Source organism: Halictus rubicundus, chromosome 17 (assembly GCF_050948215.1).
Source record: "Halictus rubicundus isolate RS-2024b chromosome 17, iyHalRubi1_principal, whole genome shotgun sequence".
Lineage (NCBI taxonomy): Eukaryota > Metazoa > Arthropoda > Insecta > Hymenoptera > Halictidae > Halictus > Halictus rubicundus.
This window is the reverse complement of record NC_135165.1, coordinates 47,891-63,333: the sequence shown is the minus strand read 5'-3', so window position 1 is coordinate 63,333 and position 15,443 is coordinate 47,891. Positions and strand designations below refer to the sequence as shown.

The 15,443-nt window shown below is 47.9% G+C and overlaps 1 protein-coding gene across 6 annotated transcripts in view; it reads right to left on the bottom strand.

Moving 5' to 3' along the window:
- Nckx30c (solute carrier family 24 member Nckx30C) overlaps positions 1-15,443 on the bottom strand; it is a 64,307-nt gene that overhangs the window by 40,052 nt on the left and 8,812 nt on the right. For 3 of the 6 annotated variants that reach the window (XM_076802933.1, XM_076802934.1, XM_076802935.1), the window contains exon 2: positions 8,623-8,646. The exons of the other annotated variants lie outside the window; for them this stretch is intronic. In XM_076802933.1, the coding sequence (XP_076659048.1) occupies positions 8,623-8,646 (24 nt within the window). The remainder of the gene's footprint in view (positions 1-8,622; positions 8,647-15,443) is intronic. 6 annotated transcript variants of the gene reach the window in all.

Genomic DNA, 15,443 nt, shown 5'->3' with positions numbered 1-15,443 from the left:
GACTTGTTTCACCGCTTCTACCGTTGTGTCCGACTTGTTTCATTCCGTCTACCAAAGTCTAAGGGGAGTTGCCGATATTCTACCAAGCCACCTCTACCTTTCTCCCTGCAAGAACCACGTGAAATCCAGCCAATCAAAGAATTATCGATTGCCCTTTCAACAGAGCCACTAATCAATCTTCTCCGCGATAGAGCACCACCAAATTCCTCCTCGAACCAGCTACAGAGTGTAACGATACAAAACAGTCTTCTACAATAGAAAATTGCATTGTCTCTCGCGTTAGAAATGTTGTCGAAATTTCGATCGCGTTTATAACACCGTTATAACACCATTTCGAGGCTCAGCAAGTTCTTTCGCGGATCCTGTAGCAGCGTGCAGGAACCTTGAAAAAAGACGTGGGATTTGCAAAGCAGCACTCATCGCTTCGCGGCGAGATCGCGAATTTTTCCAGCGAGGCGAAGCGAAGCGAAGGCCGCGGAACAATCCGATCGCGGGAGAAGTTAGTTAGGGGAGGAGGCGAGTGTGCCGCATTGTCGGCCCGTCAACAAGCAAACGGCCGCGACGAGTGAAAGGATACGGGCGAGGCAGTTCGAGGAGCGAGTTCGAGCAAATGGCGGGGACGTTCTCTCGCGATACGTACATGTTGTTTTTCTCTCTCTCTTTCTCTCTCTCTCTCCCTCTCTCTCTCTCTCTCTCCCCCTCCCACCTCTCACCTCTCCCCTTTCTCCCTCTTTCTTGCGCTACTCGGTCCCTTTTCAGGTGGAGCGCGGCCTGTAGAAGAGTTCCATTGAACGGGAAACGCGGCGAGTAGGCCAAGTGAGTAGTCGCGCGGACCGGATTCATCTGGACTTTGGTTCTTCGTCGCATTTGAACAATGCCGAGCCGACGCTCGATTGTCACCGACATCTTTTGCTGCAGAATCGCCAAGGACGATCGTTGTTTCGATCAGGAAAACTTTCCGAGCCTGTTTCCATCTCGTCCGCTCGACGGAAGACAATTCGCAATCGTTTACGACAATGGAAGCAGGGTAAGATATTAAGCCAAAGAAAGGAGGGTGCATTCACTCATCGGGTTCGGTTCGAAACCTTCTTCACTGTGAACGGACGAACGAATGAAGAGGTCAAGCTCGTACGCCTAATAAAGCTCGAGTGGTGTCTTCGGTGGAACCATCGGAGCGGGTCCATTGGATGCCGATGAGTCGGATAGGTTGATGGTCGACGGCATGAATGGAGCAGCAGCTAATATTAAGGCCTCTGGTGCATACGGCGCGCATTACGGTGCACCGGGGGCTGGCAAGCGCTCGGACCGTGGCTCGCCGGAATATATTCGTAAATAAATGATCGTCCGGCCTTAGCCCCGGGGCTTCGATTCACTGTCTTCCAGCCCCACCGTTTCCATCATTTTTTCACCCCCACGCTCGCTCTGAACGACCGCCAACCCGTCCAGGATACGTCCGCGCGCTGTCTTTCAGCTCTTCTTTTAACCACGGAGGTATAGATAGACTCGGTGGACACATTCTCCGATGCAATGGTATCGTTTCCTACGTGCACCGCCATTCATAATTTACACCACCTTCGCCTAGGCTCGCTCATATTTGTTTCGCCGTAGCCGGGCCGGCTCCGCGTTTTATTCGAACTCGGCGCAACTCCCGTGTCGATAAATGTGATTCGAGAAGAATGGAACTGTGGAGACTGTTGCTCGCACTACCTCGCTGCCAAGAATACATATGCACGTTCGACGCTGTCGTGCGTTGACAGAGGCACGCGTGCTGCTGCCATGCCGGCTCGCATGTGTGCATTCGATTACAGCCGCCTGGTAGCCACGACAGGCACGGAACTTTGCGAATCCGTCGCTTTAGAGACAAATTCGATAGCAGCGACGTTCCCTGAAATTTCAGTCCTTCGTGGATATTGCGGTAAATTCGCATCGATCTTTCTGAGCGAATGTAGTGGTATGTGGTCCTTTGTAAACGCTCGACGTTGATTCTTCTTCCGGAAAAAAGGATCAGACTGTCGGCATTTTTATAGCGATTAGAAGTTTTGAAAATTCTTTTATTTTCAATGCTATTGATAGCCATGCCCGAAACCATGGTTCGTAATAACCCTACAGAAGAGAGAAATATAATCGTAGTTTCTGTGTTCTGCAACTAATGCAAGCGCTTTTGATTTTACATAAAGATCCGCAGTCTAGTCTAGAATTGTCGTATCATAGCAAAATGGGACATTTCTCGGCAAACAACAAACCAGAACGAGATTCTCTGCGCTATAAGAGTCCCAACAACACCGGAACCTTAAAACGTATTGTTCCCGAGCCAGCCACATTAATTTTACGATTCGCTATACATTCTTACGGTAGAATTGTTCCGGGAGCAATTCGCCAGAGCCGAGAATTGGTTCGCCGGTGCCGTTTCCGTCTTGATAATTCCCGACCCGATCGTTTTATCGAGTGTGGGAGCCAAGGAGCGGCACAGTGTTCGAAAAGATCGTGGTCGGGCTGTTTAAAGCCGGCTCCCCGGGGAGTAGCGTGGTCGGAATTATTGCCGTATAATATCCTCGTTTCGAACCGCAAATCGCGCAATCCTGGCGTAAACTGTCCCGAAGCGTCGCCCATGCCCCGACAAAGCGTGGCAAAGCGCGTGGCGAAGCGTGCCAGAGCGTGCCGCACAGCGTGACAAAGCGCCGTGACGATGACACTGTCCTCGACACTTTGTCCCGTCGAATCGTGCGTTGTCCATTTAATTAGAACTTGCGCGGCTCGCGGCTCGCGGCTCGCGGTTCGCGAACATGGACCGACCAACGCAACGAAACGCAACGCAACGGAACAAAAGAAACTAGCGATATTGCGCGGCGACTCTGTCCCCGATGTTCGCCGGAATTAATGTCCGCGAAGCGCGTACCCGTTGACGGTTAATATGGTTTATAACCGGCGCATTAGTATAATGCCGCGGCGTTTCCGTGGTCACGCGAGAATCCGTGATTTCGCCGCCCGAAATCGGTTTACTAGAACACGAAAACCGACTGTTTTACAAAAATGTATTTATTTAGATTTTCTGCCACTTCTATCGTAACATTATTGCAATTTTATCGTAACGTATACACGAATGCATCCTTGCGCTCCTAATCATTGTAAATTCAAACATTTAGAACCCGTCGTTTTCTAAATCTACCGTTAAATCTCCAAATTATTCGACCACACCAATCATTAATTCGCCCTAACCAGCAATTACAACGGCCGTAAATACAATGAGCTGTGGTTAACGATTACGCAAAGTGTCTCCTAACAGAATTAACAGGAACGCGTTAAACGTAGTTACGAATGTATACACGAATTTACAATTAGTCTGTCCCTCAGCGAAATTGATAGATTTCGTGGAAATAAATCAGAACGAAGACGGTGGAGACGCCATGTCGAAAAAATATAGAGCCAATCATAATTATGCAAACGACTCTAAACTTTGTTCAGACGGATTGTTACACTTTCGAAACAAAACTATTTCATAACTATGGTTAGGTTATAGGCTAAACTATACGATAATATAGTACCTGCGAGCGGGGAAACTTTGCGATAAGTAGAACATCGATAAATATTTGACGCGTATATTTTTATAGCAACCTTGATGTTTGCGACAGAAAAATAACCCCGTAAAATTGGAAAGCTATCTCGTGAAATATTTCTGACGGCGTTTGGACGTGGAAAGTGGCCCTAAACGAGTTCCGAGCCATAAGTGCTCTTCTTTCAAGGATTACGGGATTCTGTTATTGCACTAATTTTTTAGTGAAGCTAGAATAGCTAGCTAAAATCGCTTATTAAGAAACCTGCTACAAAACCTGATAAAACACGGTCCATTTAGGAGAAGCCAATTTTTAAAAAAAGCTACAATATTCCTGCACGTTCGAGCCAAAAGCGACAGTAACCACGTTAATGTTCGCCGGAGCATTTCGCAGCAATTTTTCGCAAATTCGAGCGAAACGGGCCGAAGTATGGCGACGTCCCTCGAGGCGCGCGTGGTCCAGCAAACGAGAGATAAAATCGAGAGAAACGGACATCGGGACAGTTCGAAGAGACGGGTTTTTGGGTCGAGACCGATTACTATTTCCGTTCCGGGAGCCACGATAATGGAGCTTATCGCGACGAGGCGTGTAGCATTATTTAGACCGAATAGAGCGAGAAAAAGCAAAGACGGCGAGAGAGAGAGAGAGAGAGAGAGAGAGAGCGAGAGTCACTCGAGATCTGCGTTCGCAAAGTTTGCGCCAGCTACTTTGGCTGGCGAAACTCTCCGGGCGAGTTCTGCCGGCTCGAAATCGGCTATCGAAACCGATAGGGACGCAATTACGCGACTTTTGCCAGCGACCCAGTTCGCCCAGGAAAATCATTGGTTCGCAACTTTTCTCATAGAGAAGAAGCGACAAAGGGGCCGTGCGCGCACGGGATCCTCGCAAATCTTATCCAGGACGCTCCCTTTCTTCGGATAAGAGGAATATCGCCGATAATTCAATCCGATTGCCAGGCTCTCTCCCGAGAGAGAGAGAGAGAGAGAGAGAGAGAGAGAGAGAGAGAGAAAGAGTCGATTTTCGATAAACAAGCTCCGTCGTTAAATTTCTTTAGCGTGACGGCGAATCAAGGCCGACGACACGCGAGTCGATAAAAAGAAAAATCGATTCGCGGTGCCACGGTAACCCTCCCTTTCCCTTACCCTCTCTCTCTCTCTCTCTCTCTCTCTCTCTCTCTCTCTCTCTCTCTCTCCCTCTAGCGCGCGCTTTCTCGCTCGATTCATCGACTCGACAATTCGATTATCCGCGCGATTGGATTTTCCACGCTGTCTGACAAGAGTGAATTTCTTGGTACCGCGCGAAATGACCTGCATCGGACCCGTGCTATGGGTGACTCGGGGTCGCGAACATAAACATGTCACGGTTAGCGTCTGAATCTGATGTATATTGGGGTGGGTGCACCATGGCCTTCTGTCTTCGCGACTACCGCGTCTCTTGAAATTTTAAATCGAACCCGCTCGAGTAACGATCTGAGCGACTTTTGTTCCCGCAAACTTTCTTTTTTAAGATTCCTCCGACTCCGGCTATGAAAATTATAATAAAATAGAACGAACGCAGAACGAAATGTAGCATTACACTGCAAAGTTTTCGTGAATTGCGATGCACCAAAGTCCGCTTACAGCGTTGAAAGCCCGACGATCACGAGGGTGGCCGTAACAGTGTGGCATCGACCGCAACCATAGGTCCAGCTCACGGGTATTAGAAGCACGATGCCGCGCCGCGCCGTGGGTTTATCGAACCTGTGGCGTCGCGTTCCCTTGGAATCGGGCTTCGGTGGCTGTATAACTCAGTCGAATGGAAAATATTCGCGAATGCGACGTGGGAAGGGCGGACCAGCCGCAACAGAATCCGTCTCGATCGATACTGATTAATTCAGCAGGAATACCGATCGGAATTTCAAAGCGGAATTTCGACGTCGTCGTCGTAGTCGTCGTCTATGCCGTCGCTCTTCGGTTCTCGTAAAACAATCCCGAAAAGGAAAATCCCTGGCGACGAGGTTTCCGGGAAGATGCCTGAATTAATCTGGCGTTATTGGAACTTTCGCTCGAATAACAATAGGCCGTGCGAAAAAGCCACTGATTTCCTACGTGGGAGATCTGCTGGTTTCCTCTGCGAGGGATCTGTATCTTCTCCGCGAAAACGAACGAATTTTGTGAAAAATCTATGTAAAAGGTTATCGTTGTGAAAAGTGAATATCCCTCGCAGGGCTCTATTCTACTCGCCCTACGAATGTAGCACGATGGTCAACCTTTTTGCTGCAAAATCCTACTACAGTGGCCACGTACGTACGTACATATCTATACTTATATTCTAAAGGTCAGCATAGTGGGCAACGCCAAGCCACTGTTAAAATGTTACACTCTCTCGCGCACACCGGCCAAGTTCGCGTATTATACGATGTACACCGCCCCGGCCGGGCCCCTCGCCTTATCATTTATTTCGTGAACGTGCTTGCAAGAGTTACCGTGTTGTTAATCATTTCGTAACAAGCCAAGTTATACATTCATCGTAGACGTATGTTTACTTGAAAAGTTGAATATTCATGAGCGCCCGAGTGGTATCATATTTCGGCCGAACCGATGCGGCGCCGAGTGATATTCCTACAATTTGTTAGATTCGATGAAACATCTTCCGATAGTCTGCGAATCTGTGCTACCAAAGTTTCTTTTTCGTTCTTCGAACGTATCCTCTTATCGAATATCCACTTAGCGTACTCTGTCGATGTTGATGCTGTTTCTGGTTTTTAAAGGCAAACTACCAAACAACGTAATCGGGTAGATAATTATTTTCTCTATCTTTCAAGTGGTTTGGAAATAGTTAGCTAGCATAAATACCCAGTGCTCCCGTAGACGAAGAAACGAGCAAACGGCACCGATCGTGGGCTTTCTCCCGTCCGTCGAAAGTGGTCTCGAACGGTTTCGTACTTACCGGGATTCGCGGTGGATGTTGTTATCGAGCGGATCAGGGGGAGGACCCGCGCACGTGCACTTGTTCGCAACAACCAGTCCTACACTCGGATTTTTTTCCTCTCTATTTGGCCAGGTGAGGGAGGCGTGTACGGTGCCGTTGCGTCAGTGTATACGTGTGCCACGTAGTATCTATTATGCGGAAACGGGGTTGAGGATGTGGATAAACGATTCTTTTTTGTCGCAGCTGGCACTTCTTGCGCTCGCCCGCGCGACCGACTCGACGCTGCTGCACCCCCGACGGTGCATCCCCGAACGAAGGGTGCTCGATCAGGAGAGATAGATCAGAGCTGCGCCCCGGCTAAAGTCGAAAGTGACAACGAGGGCGCAGTCGAGAATCAGAGTCAGAGGGTAGAGCAGGGTGGACTTGTACCCTTGAATATACATTCTACCTTCCTGCGATTCGATTCTGAAAACCCGGTTGCTCCCTTTCATTCGATTCTTTCGCGTCGAGTTTTCATGTACCCGAGTCTCTTTCGTGCAGGCTGTTGGGTAATTGGTTGGGTAATCGACCAACCAATTTGACTTTTGATCATTGTTTCGAAGAGAAACAGCCACCGCAATTTTGAACCTCGTAACTCGAAAACTTTAAGCAATATCGAGGAACCGTGAGTATCGATTTTTACCCGATGCACCGCGTGCCCCGATCGCTATGAACATTTCATAAAAGTTCAAGAACATGTGTGTACGAAGTGTTATCATTTGACGCGGGATAGCTCCCAGCTATTATACTGTTCTAGAATATAAACTAGTGGACGGGGATCATTTCTGCTTTTTTCTTTTCTCTCTCTGTTCGTGCTTGGCCGTTTTATGTGGCGTTAATAGTTTGACACGTACAGCGTGTAGCTGTTTCACTCGTGGTTATTCGAATACGCTGTCTTTTCCAATTATTCAGAACACTTCTCAGACGATAGGACGTGCTTTTGCCTTTTTTTCTGTTGTTCTCTGAAAACATTATTTGGGTATAGGTATACAAACAGTGAAATTACAAACTTCTAAATAGAAGGTAATCAATACCAAACCAAACTGACAGTTTTCCACATTGAACGATCGTCGTGAACGTTTCACCCGCAACAAAGAGAAAAGATAAAAGACTAAGAAGAACAGAAACATTGTTCCCCGATGAATCATCCCCGACAATCGTCCGAAGTGAAAAGGTGTAAATTCGGTTAAGGGTTTGAGTCGGTTGGCAGCCGGCCAACTGGAATAACGGAACACTTTGATCGCCACGCGATATACATTGCTGACTCTCCCAGGACCTCTTCCTAAAAATTCACTAGCGGGCTCGAACTAGGCGATCAAAGCGTCTGGTTCCGAGGTCCAGGTCCACCACCGATGCCCCACCATCGTCTGCAAGGTGTGTCCCAGAGTCGTGTATCCTTCGTGCAGAACTCTGGCAACCTTGGAGAGGGTGAGGACTCTCGGAACGTCTCGCGGTTTCGGCAGTTAGGGGCGCGAACATCGATCAAAGGCACACGACGTGGCAAACTACACAGAATCGTGCAAGTTCGTGTTCCGGGTTGCTAGAGCTACGTGTGGCAAATGCTCGCTTGGTGGACGAGCTCGTGAATGGATCATCGGTGCACTGCTAATTTTATGCCAAACGGAGAAACAAATATTTCGAGACCCTTACTGGGAACAGCGATAAAATTGTGTTTGTTCCGACAACTCTAACGAGTCGAAAATAAAAATATTCTGAAAGCGTTCCGACGTCTTCAAAGATTTGCATCTCACCTATTCAGCTGTGACACGAATGCATAAAATTCGCATAGCCACTTCGGGCACTGTCATTAGTGACGTTTTATGAATTGAATCTCAGACAGAAAGTTTGACTAAAAATCACTTATAATTTGAATAAACACAGTTTTGTCGAAATTATCGATTTCAGTGGTCCGTAGTCGATAGCGTTCAATCGAGAGTAGTACAACTACACACTGTCAATGAATTTCAAGCCTGTTCACTGATCAATGGCGATCATCGACGCGCATAGGTCTAGCAACCAGCGATTGTGTGCCGTCGACGAGGTAAAATACATATAGAAGAAGAAGAAGAAAGGAAAAGAAAATAGACAAGAGAAAAAAGAAAGATAGGGACATGCGACTCACCAATGCCTGGGCGGCGCTCTGGTGCTGCAAGCAAGAAACACCAAGTTACAAAATCACAGTAACGACAATAGAGTAGTTGTGTTTTTGTTGACGGCTAGTGACTTTTCTAAGAAGCACGCACACGCACACGCACACGCACGCGCATACATACACGGTCGGGCGCGGCTAATGCGGATGCTCGCGAGAAGCGTTTTTCACATCGACAGCGTCGCGTCGCGTCACGTCGCGTCGCGTCCGGAAGTGCACTGCCGGTGGAACAAACGTGACGACACTTGCAGGAAACCTTTTGACTTTACACTGCAGCGAACTTTATGTGTTTGTGCCGGAAAATGCAAAATACAACTTATTTCCGAACGATCTCGTGTACTAAATATTTCCTGTAAATCCTATAGCGATTCGAACTTTACAACTATAATTTATCGCAACGCTAATAAACTTGACAAACGAAGCAATCTATTTCCTTCAGCCAGAACAAAACACAAGTTCAATCTTCATCTCTGAACTTTCACTAACAACGCGAGCACCATCTCGTGACAGGTTCCACCGAATAAACCCCACCATTATATCAAATTAAACCGCAACTTTTTGCCGCGAGTTCAACTCGGTAAGCTCGTGAAAGGTTATCGCACTGCCTCGCCAAGGTGTTGCCAGAAAAGTCAGTAAATTCGTTCCACCGACAGCGGCGTCGAGAGCCAGGCTGAAGGTCGCTCGATTCACGAACGAAGAGAAAGCGAAGAAAGGAAGAAGAGCTGGAACAGGAAAAAGAAGAGCAACAACAAAAAGATAGAAAGAGGCAGGTAAGAAGAACGAAACGCTTAGAAAACAGAACAAGAAATCCCCGGAGACCCGAGTTTCGATCGGATACAGTAGTGCACGGTTAAATTTACATGTACTGTGATCGCAACCCATCTTAATTAGGACCGATAAGAACCAGATCTTTGTTCTCTTATAGGTGGTTTTCTTTCCTGCCTCGCTCGCGCGCGCGCGCGACATCTCGCAAAAGCTTGCGGTTGTGGGCAGAAAGCTCGCGTCGAGCGATTACAAGTGCCATCGCAATCGGTAGTAATTACGGGGACTGGATGACGATGATTGGTGGCGAGGCCGAGGGATGCACGTTGGATTGGATCGATCGGAGTCCCGTCGCGCGTCGCGTCGGCGAGTAATTAAAACAAACTGATCGGCGCGATTATCGGCTGCTCGCACGGCTCCCAATAGGTACAACTGTCCAAAGTTTCTGGTCACTTTGACCGGGTTCGATCAAGTGTTTTCGCAGTCTGGTTTTTCGGGATCGATTCAACGCTTCGAATGTCCACTGCGATTCGCACTTGACTGCGTTTTCTACAATGAATTCTGCTGTATACGGATCATTTTTAGATTGTTATCGTTTACCTACATTCGTAAGGCTGGAAACGCGTGGAACACAGGTCACGCTATTTATCCGAGTTTCTTGGGATATTTATGGACTGCAGGGGTGGAAACCACCCCGTTCGCGTTCCCTCGTCTTCGACGCCGATGAATTCCGCCCTCGCATCTGCCGGGACTCGAAGTTTCTTCGGCGAGCCGCGAAAAAGCTAACGCAAACAGCAATCTGTGCGCTCGTTCCCGATCAAACTCGCAGAGAGACTGGGAACCCGGGAGCTGGGAACGGGAATCCCAGGGGAGGATTTCTGCGGGCCGGAACACCGGTGAATAAACTTTCCGTGCACTTGGCAAATAAGTATTACAATATTCCGGCGTGGCGGGCGGCTCGTATTTCACCAACACCGGAGAATATTTTGATTGTCGGCTGTGTGCTCTAAAATTTGCGTTCCATACTTTTCCTTTCTTCTCTCTCTGCCTCCCCTCCCCTTCCTTCCCCTCACTCTCTTCCCCCTTTCATTGGATATGCCTTGGTTTTCATCGCTGTGTTCGGCCAATAATTGGCCCGCCGCGTTTTTCATCGATAACTCCATAACAGAGCCGCGGAGAACATTTTTTTCTAGTTACTTTGAACGTGCCTTCGGTGTTCACACTAATACGCACAATACCTTATCTTAATACTTTATTCACCTAGCAATATAGGAAAACGGTACCTGTAATTACATGACCCAGATATAATTCGTTGAATCGAACCGTGGACAGCTGTGATTGCAACGCATCCTAATTGCAACTTGTAAGAGCCAGATCTTTGTTCTGTTAAGCGCTTTTTCGTTCCTTGCTTTCAATATTGCTCTCTCTGTCCCTCTCTCTCTCTCTCTCTCTCTCTCTCTCTCTCTCTCTCTCTATCTATCTATCTATCTATCTATCCATCTATCTATCTTTCTCTATCTCTCTTTTTGGTTGGTTACGCCCTCGTTTTTAGGTCAGTCCGCGTGCACACCGACACGAACTTGTAACGCCATTAAGCGTGCTCGGCTCCGAGATTAGAGGGTCATCGATAAGACTATTAATAACGTCAAACTAATGAACCCGCGGACGACGTTTAATGGCACGGTGATTAATGCGTTTCAAAATAGCATTGCAAACGCGATCCTCGGGCTCGGCCGACGTCGAATGCCCCCCCACCGGGGACGTGCAATTGTAAACGAGGAACAAATGACTACATACCACATATTCGCAATGCGAACGCTGTTTTCGAGAATTCGCGTTTGCCCTGAAAGTTCCGCGGTGTTCCACGGCGCAACTTCTCGACGGATACGAGCGTGGTTGCGTGTTTCGAGGGAACTACCGTTCAAAAATATTTGATCAACCGTTTCAATAAACTACCAACTCTGCCTGGACGGAACAGACGGATAGCAGAGGTTTCAGGTGTTTCCCAGACGGCCCCGTGCGAATATTTCCGTGAGTAGAGAACGTTTATTGCTGCTCTTGGCATCTTTACTGCGATTTTTTTCCTCTCCAAGTAAAAGAGCACGAGCTGAAACCGTTACTCTCCTCTTAAAAACTTTACCGGAGTGTGAACTAAATGCCAGCAGTTTTTCGGAAGTTTTAGCACCGCAATCTCGCCAACGATTTTTCTGATTAAGCACCGATCAAACTAAACAATTCAATTATTTCGCTTTTGCTTCGGCTTATAAGAAAAATGAGTAATTCAAATGTAAAATAGAACCACCAGTTACACCAGTTTAAACATCCAGATAGAAGATTAGTTTCTACTCGAGCGATTTGCCCGAGCAAAATGCCAGCTACGTACCTATATTATCATAGACAGAGTCGGTTGATAGAGGAAGGACCGAGCCAGGAGAGCTGTGTGCACGAGCAAGTTTCACCGAGGATGTGCACGCGTCGGACAAGACCAAGAAGCAGCGGTGACAATGGAAGAAACTTGATTAGGAAAAGTTGCAAGAACGTTATCTCGACGCTACGCGTTCCGATCGTCAATGCGCATAATAATAGTCGCGAACAGGAGGGACGCGTTTCAGGGACGCGAGTCTGAAAAATCCGCGAATTTCGCGCGACTCTCGTTGCCAGGTATTAACCTATAAACCCTTTTCCGACTCTTCTCCCCGACAATTTTCACCAACTTTAATTCTTTTGCGAAACGGTACGCAGTTTCGCTGTTATCGGAACCATCCTGACGAACCTGGATAATTACAAAATCTATCTCTGAATTGCCATTCTCTTTCCAGAAAAATTGATCGAAAGCGTATCTTTTACGATCTTGGAAAATTGTTTGTGCAATTGTTTGTCGATTCGCGTACAAGTTTGCAAACTACACTGTTGACGGCGTGCGTGTTGTTTTCTCGAACACGATTTCTCGGAAAAGAAGTGGTAAGCCCCTGGCAGCAAGAACTCCCGGTTAATTGCCGTAATCTTTTCATTGGAAGTTCTTACGGGTCGCGAGGAAGACTAATAGCATGGAAGTTGACCCGGATTCCCGTCCTGTTGCCAGAATTGATGCAACTAATCGCGCGAGGTCCGCGTCCGACCGCGATAAGTCCGCCTGATCGAACGGGACGACCGAAACCCGCGTTTATGAATTATTGTTCGAATTAATTCACCGGGATCCGTCGGCCACCGCAGCGATTTTCATTCCGTTTGACGCCGATCATTCGATCGTATCTTCGAATATAACCCTTTAACGCTTTAACATTGAGCCCCTAACGGACACGGGGACATTTTCTGCACGACTTTCTGCTAAATCGAGCAGCGACGACTGCGGATTTTATTTCAAACGATACGCAGAAAGCAAAAGTCGAAAGCGTAATTAGCGAGTCCGGGCAGTTTCCGTTCCATCAAATAAATTGCTCGGCTTTCGCTTGTTGCGGTTGCCGTGAAAAATTAACAGTTTGTATATTCGCGCGGCTGGTATCCGGCCACAACAGAACTTCTGTTTAGGGTACAACAGAAGATTTTTGTGAGAAAGCGTCGCGTCGGTCCGAGACGAAACGAAAGATCGTCAAAGCGTGGGCACTTTGCGCGAGAGTCGGAACCTGTGTCGGTCCAGCTCCTCGAAGAACGCTTTCCTCGGGAGCGAATCGGCGCCGAAAAACGAGACCCGCGTCCCCTTCTTTTTGCAGAGCGCCGTCGGAAATGTCATTGGTCAAGGCGACCAAGGCGAATCGATATCTCGACAAAAGAGTACCACCGGGCCAGCGCATTATCGCCCGCGGACGAAAACGCTAGAAAATGAAACAATTTTCCTTTCGAGCCCCGGCTCGAGCTCCAACGAGGCGTTCGAAAAACCGACTCTAGAACGACAAATGGTAAGATACATCCGCGTATTAGCCTATCAGGTTCCGAAGGAAAACAGGCTTCGAAGAAATTTCATTTATTTAATACTTTGCTTTCGGGATAAAAAATCGAGATCGAGACTTTTAGAATTCCGAAAGTACAAATTCGCCGATGCAGCGAATTTATAAACTCAATTTGAAGTTTCATCAATTTTGCAGCAAAACTGCGGGACGGTTTCGGAATTAAAACCCATCGACATTTGTGAAGTTTTTAGAAACTCAATCACGAGGCCCGTTGGTTTTACAGTAGTTTGGACTGCGAGGACCCGGGAATTAAAACTCACGGCCACTTCCGAAGTGAAATTAACAAACGCAATCTCTAATTAACATCGATTTGGCGGCGCGGCGCAGAGCGGCGATCGAAACTACGAAGATTTCCGACACGAAATTTACGAGCCGAGCTTTTCCAGCATAGTCCGAACTGCGAGGATTCTGGAATTAGAACTTGTTGACACTTTTGAAACGAACTTGCGAAATTCGACCCGCGTGTCATCTTGCAACGGTCTGAATCGCCAAGACTCCGATCGGGCAATCTCGTCGACGAGTCCGAAACGAAATTTCTGTGCAGGTTTCTCGTCAATTAGAACTTGTCCCGTTCGCAATGTCCTGTAAGCGATCGAGGCATCGGCACATTTGCATTCGGCCGAACGATAGATTAGTTAGCGCTCGTCTCCACGACCATAAATCAGTCGCAGCTACCCCGAAGGATGCGGACACATTTTGGTCTCAATCTGTCGGGCTCATCAATTTCGCGGCTGTCGCGATTTCCCGCGTTTCTGGAGGACGGACGAGAACTTTCGGCGCGGAGATACGAAAATGAAGGTCGCGGCCTGTCCCGACCGAGATGGCGTCGTAAAAAGTTAAACGATGATCTTGCTGTATCGTCTCTAATTCCGCTTGGTCGCCGCGCCGGGGAATTAATGCGGCTAGGAAAACTCCATCTCGGGGATTCTTTTTTATTAGGCCTGAACCTTGAACGAGATTCTCGTCTCAGCTACAGGTATGCTCGCAATCTACACTTTTCTGACGTCGAGACGAATTCAACGACCTACCATAGTATACTTTTAGAGGTTGAAATAACGCTAAAAGAATTTTGGCCAGAAAAACCATGTTTCCGGTCCGCTGTGCGTCGTAAACGAACGATTATTTCGGGTCGTTTCATGATTCGGAAGGGTTTCGACGGTTCGGTAGGGGGTTGTGTACCGTCTCGACTCGGGGGTTAAGCGTGCGAGGGCCTCTGTCGAATCGATTCGAGGAGTAGAGGGCCTGTGCACGCTGCAACGCCGTAACCTCCCCAAGAAGGAAGACTTCACGAGGCGGAACCACCGTCGGCGACGAGCAGGAAAAGATGGGAATGGGAAAGAGGGAAAAGATGACGAGACTAGGCAGGAGGAGGAGCGCAGCGCCGCGCAGCGCCGCGCAGCGCTCGGCCTGCAGAGAGCATCGTTCAACGAACGAACTAACGGACGGACCTTTCATTCTGTTCTCGTCTTATTGGATACCCTGGCGCATTTCCCTGGAAACTCCTCGCGACGACGCGAATTTTAAAGAGTTTCCTCCCTGTCCGAATACTCGTCCTATTAACCAGACCTTTAATCCTTCGATTGCTTCCGACTCGCGACCCTGATATTAACCCGAGAAGCGCCGCGCCGAGATGCACCTCAGCGTTCCTTCGGATCTCTTTGTCTCTTCCTCGAAAAACTATAATTCCAGACCGACAAAATTTCTCTGATCTTTACCTTTTTACTCGTCTTACTTTTCAAACTCATTCAAACGACGAACAAGGAAATCTATAACTATGTATGTAACCGTTGTGACTTGCGATTAACGAAGACTCGATTGCTCTATTGTTCGGTCAACGTTAAAATTCCAATGTAAATGTTTCTTGGAGGTCGGCAGAAAATGTCCCAGCCTTGGAATATCGCAATTTTGAAAAACACATCGACGCGCGGAGGGTTAAGCGAATTATTTTTACGGTAGTTTTCGAGGTTGCCGGGGCTTGCCAGTCAACGCGTTAAAAGTTCCCGGGGATTTATTCATGCAATAGTTTCACAGGAGAGTTCACCGGCAGGGCTGTGCCGACCACCTGCTAGAAAAACACAGGTACAC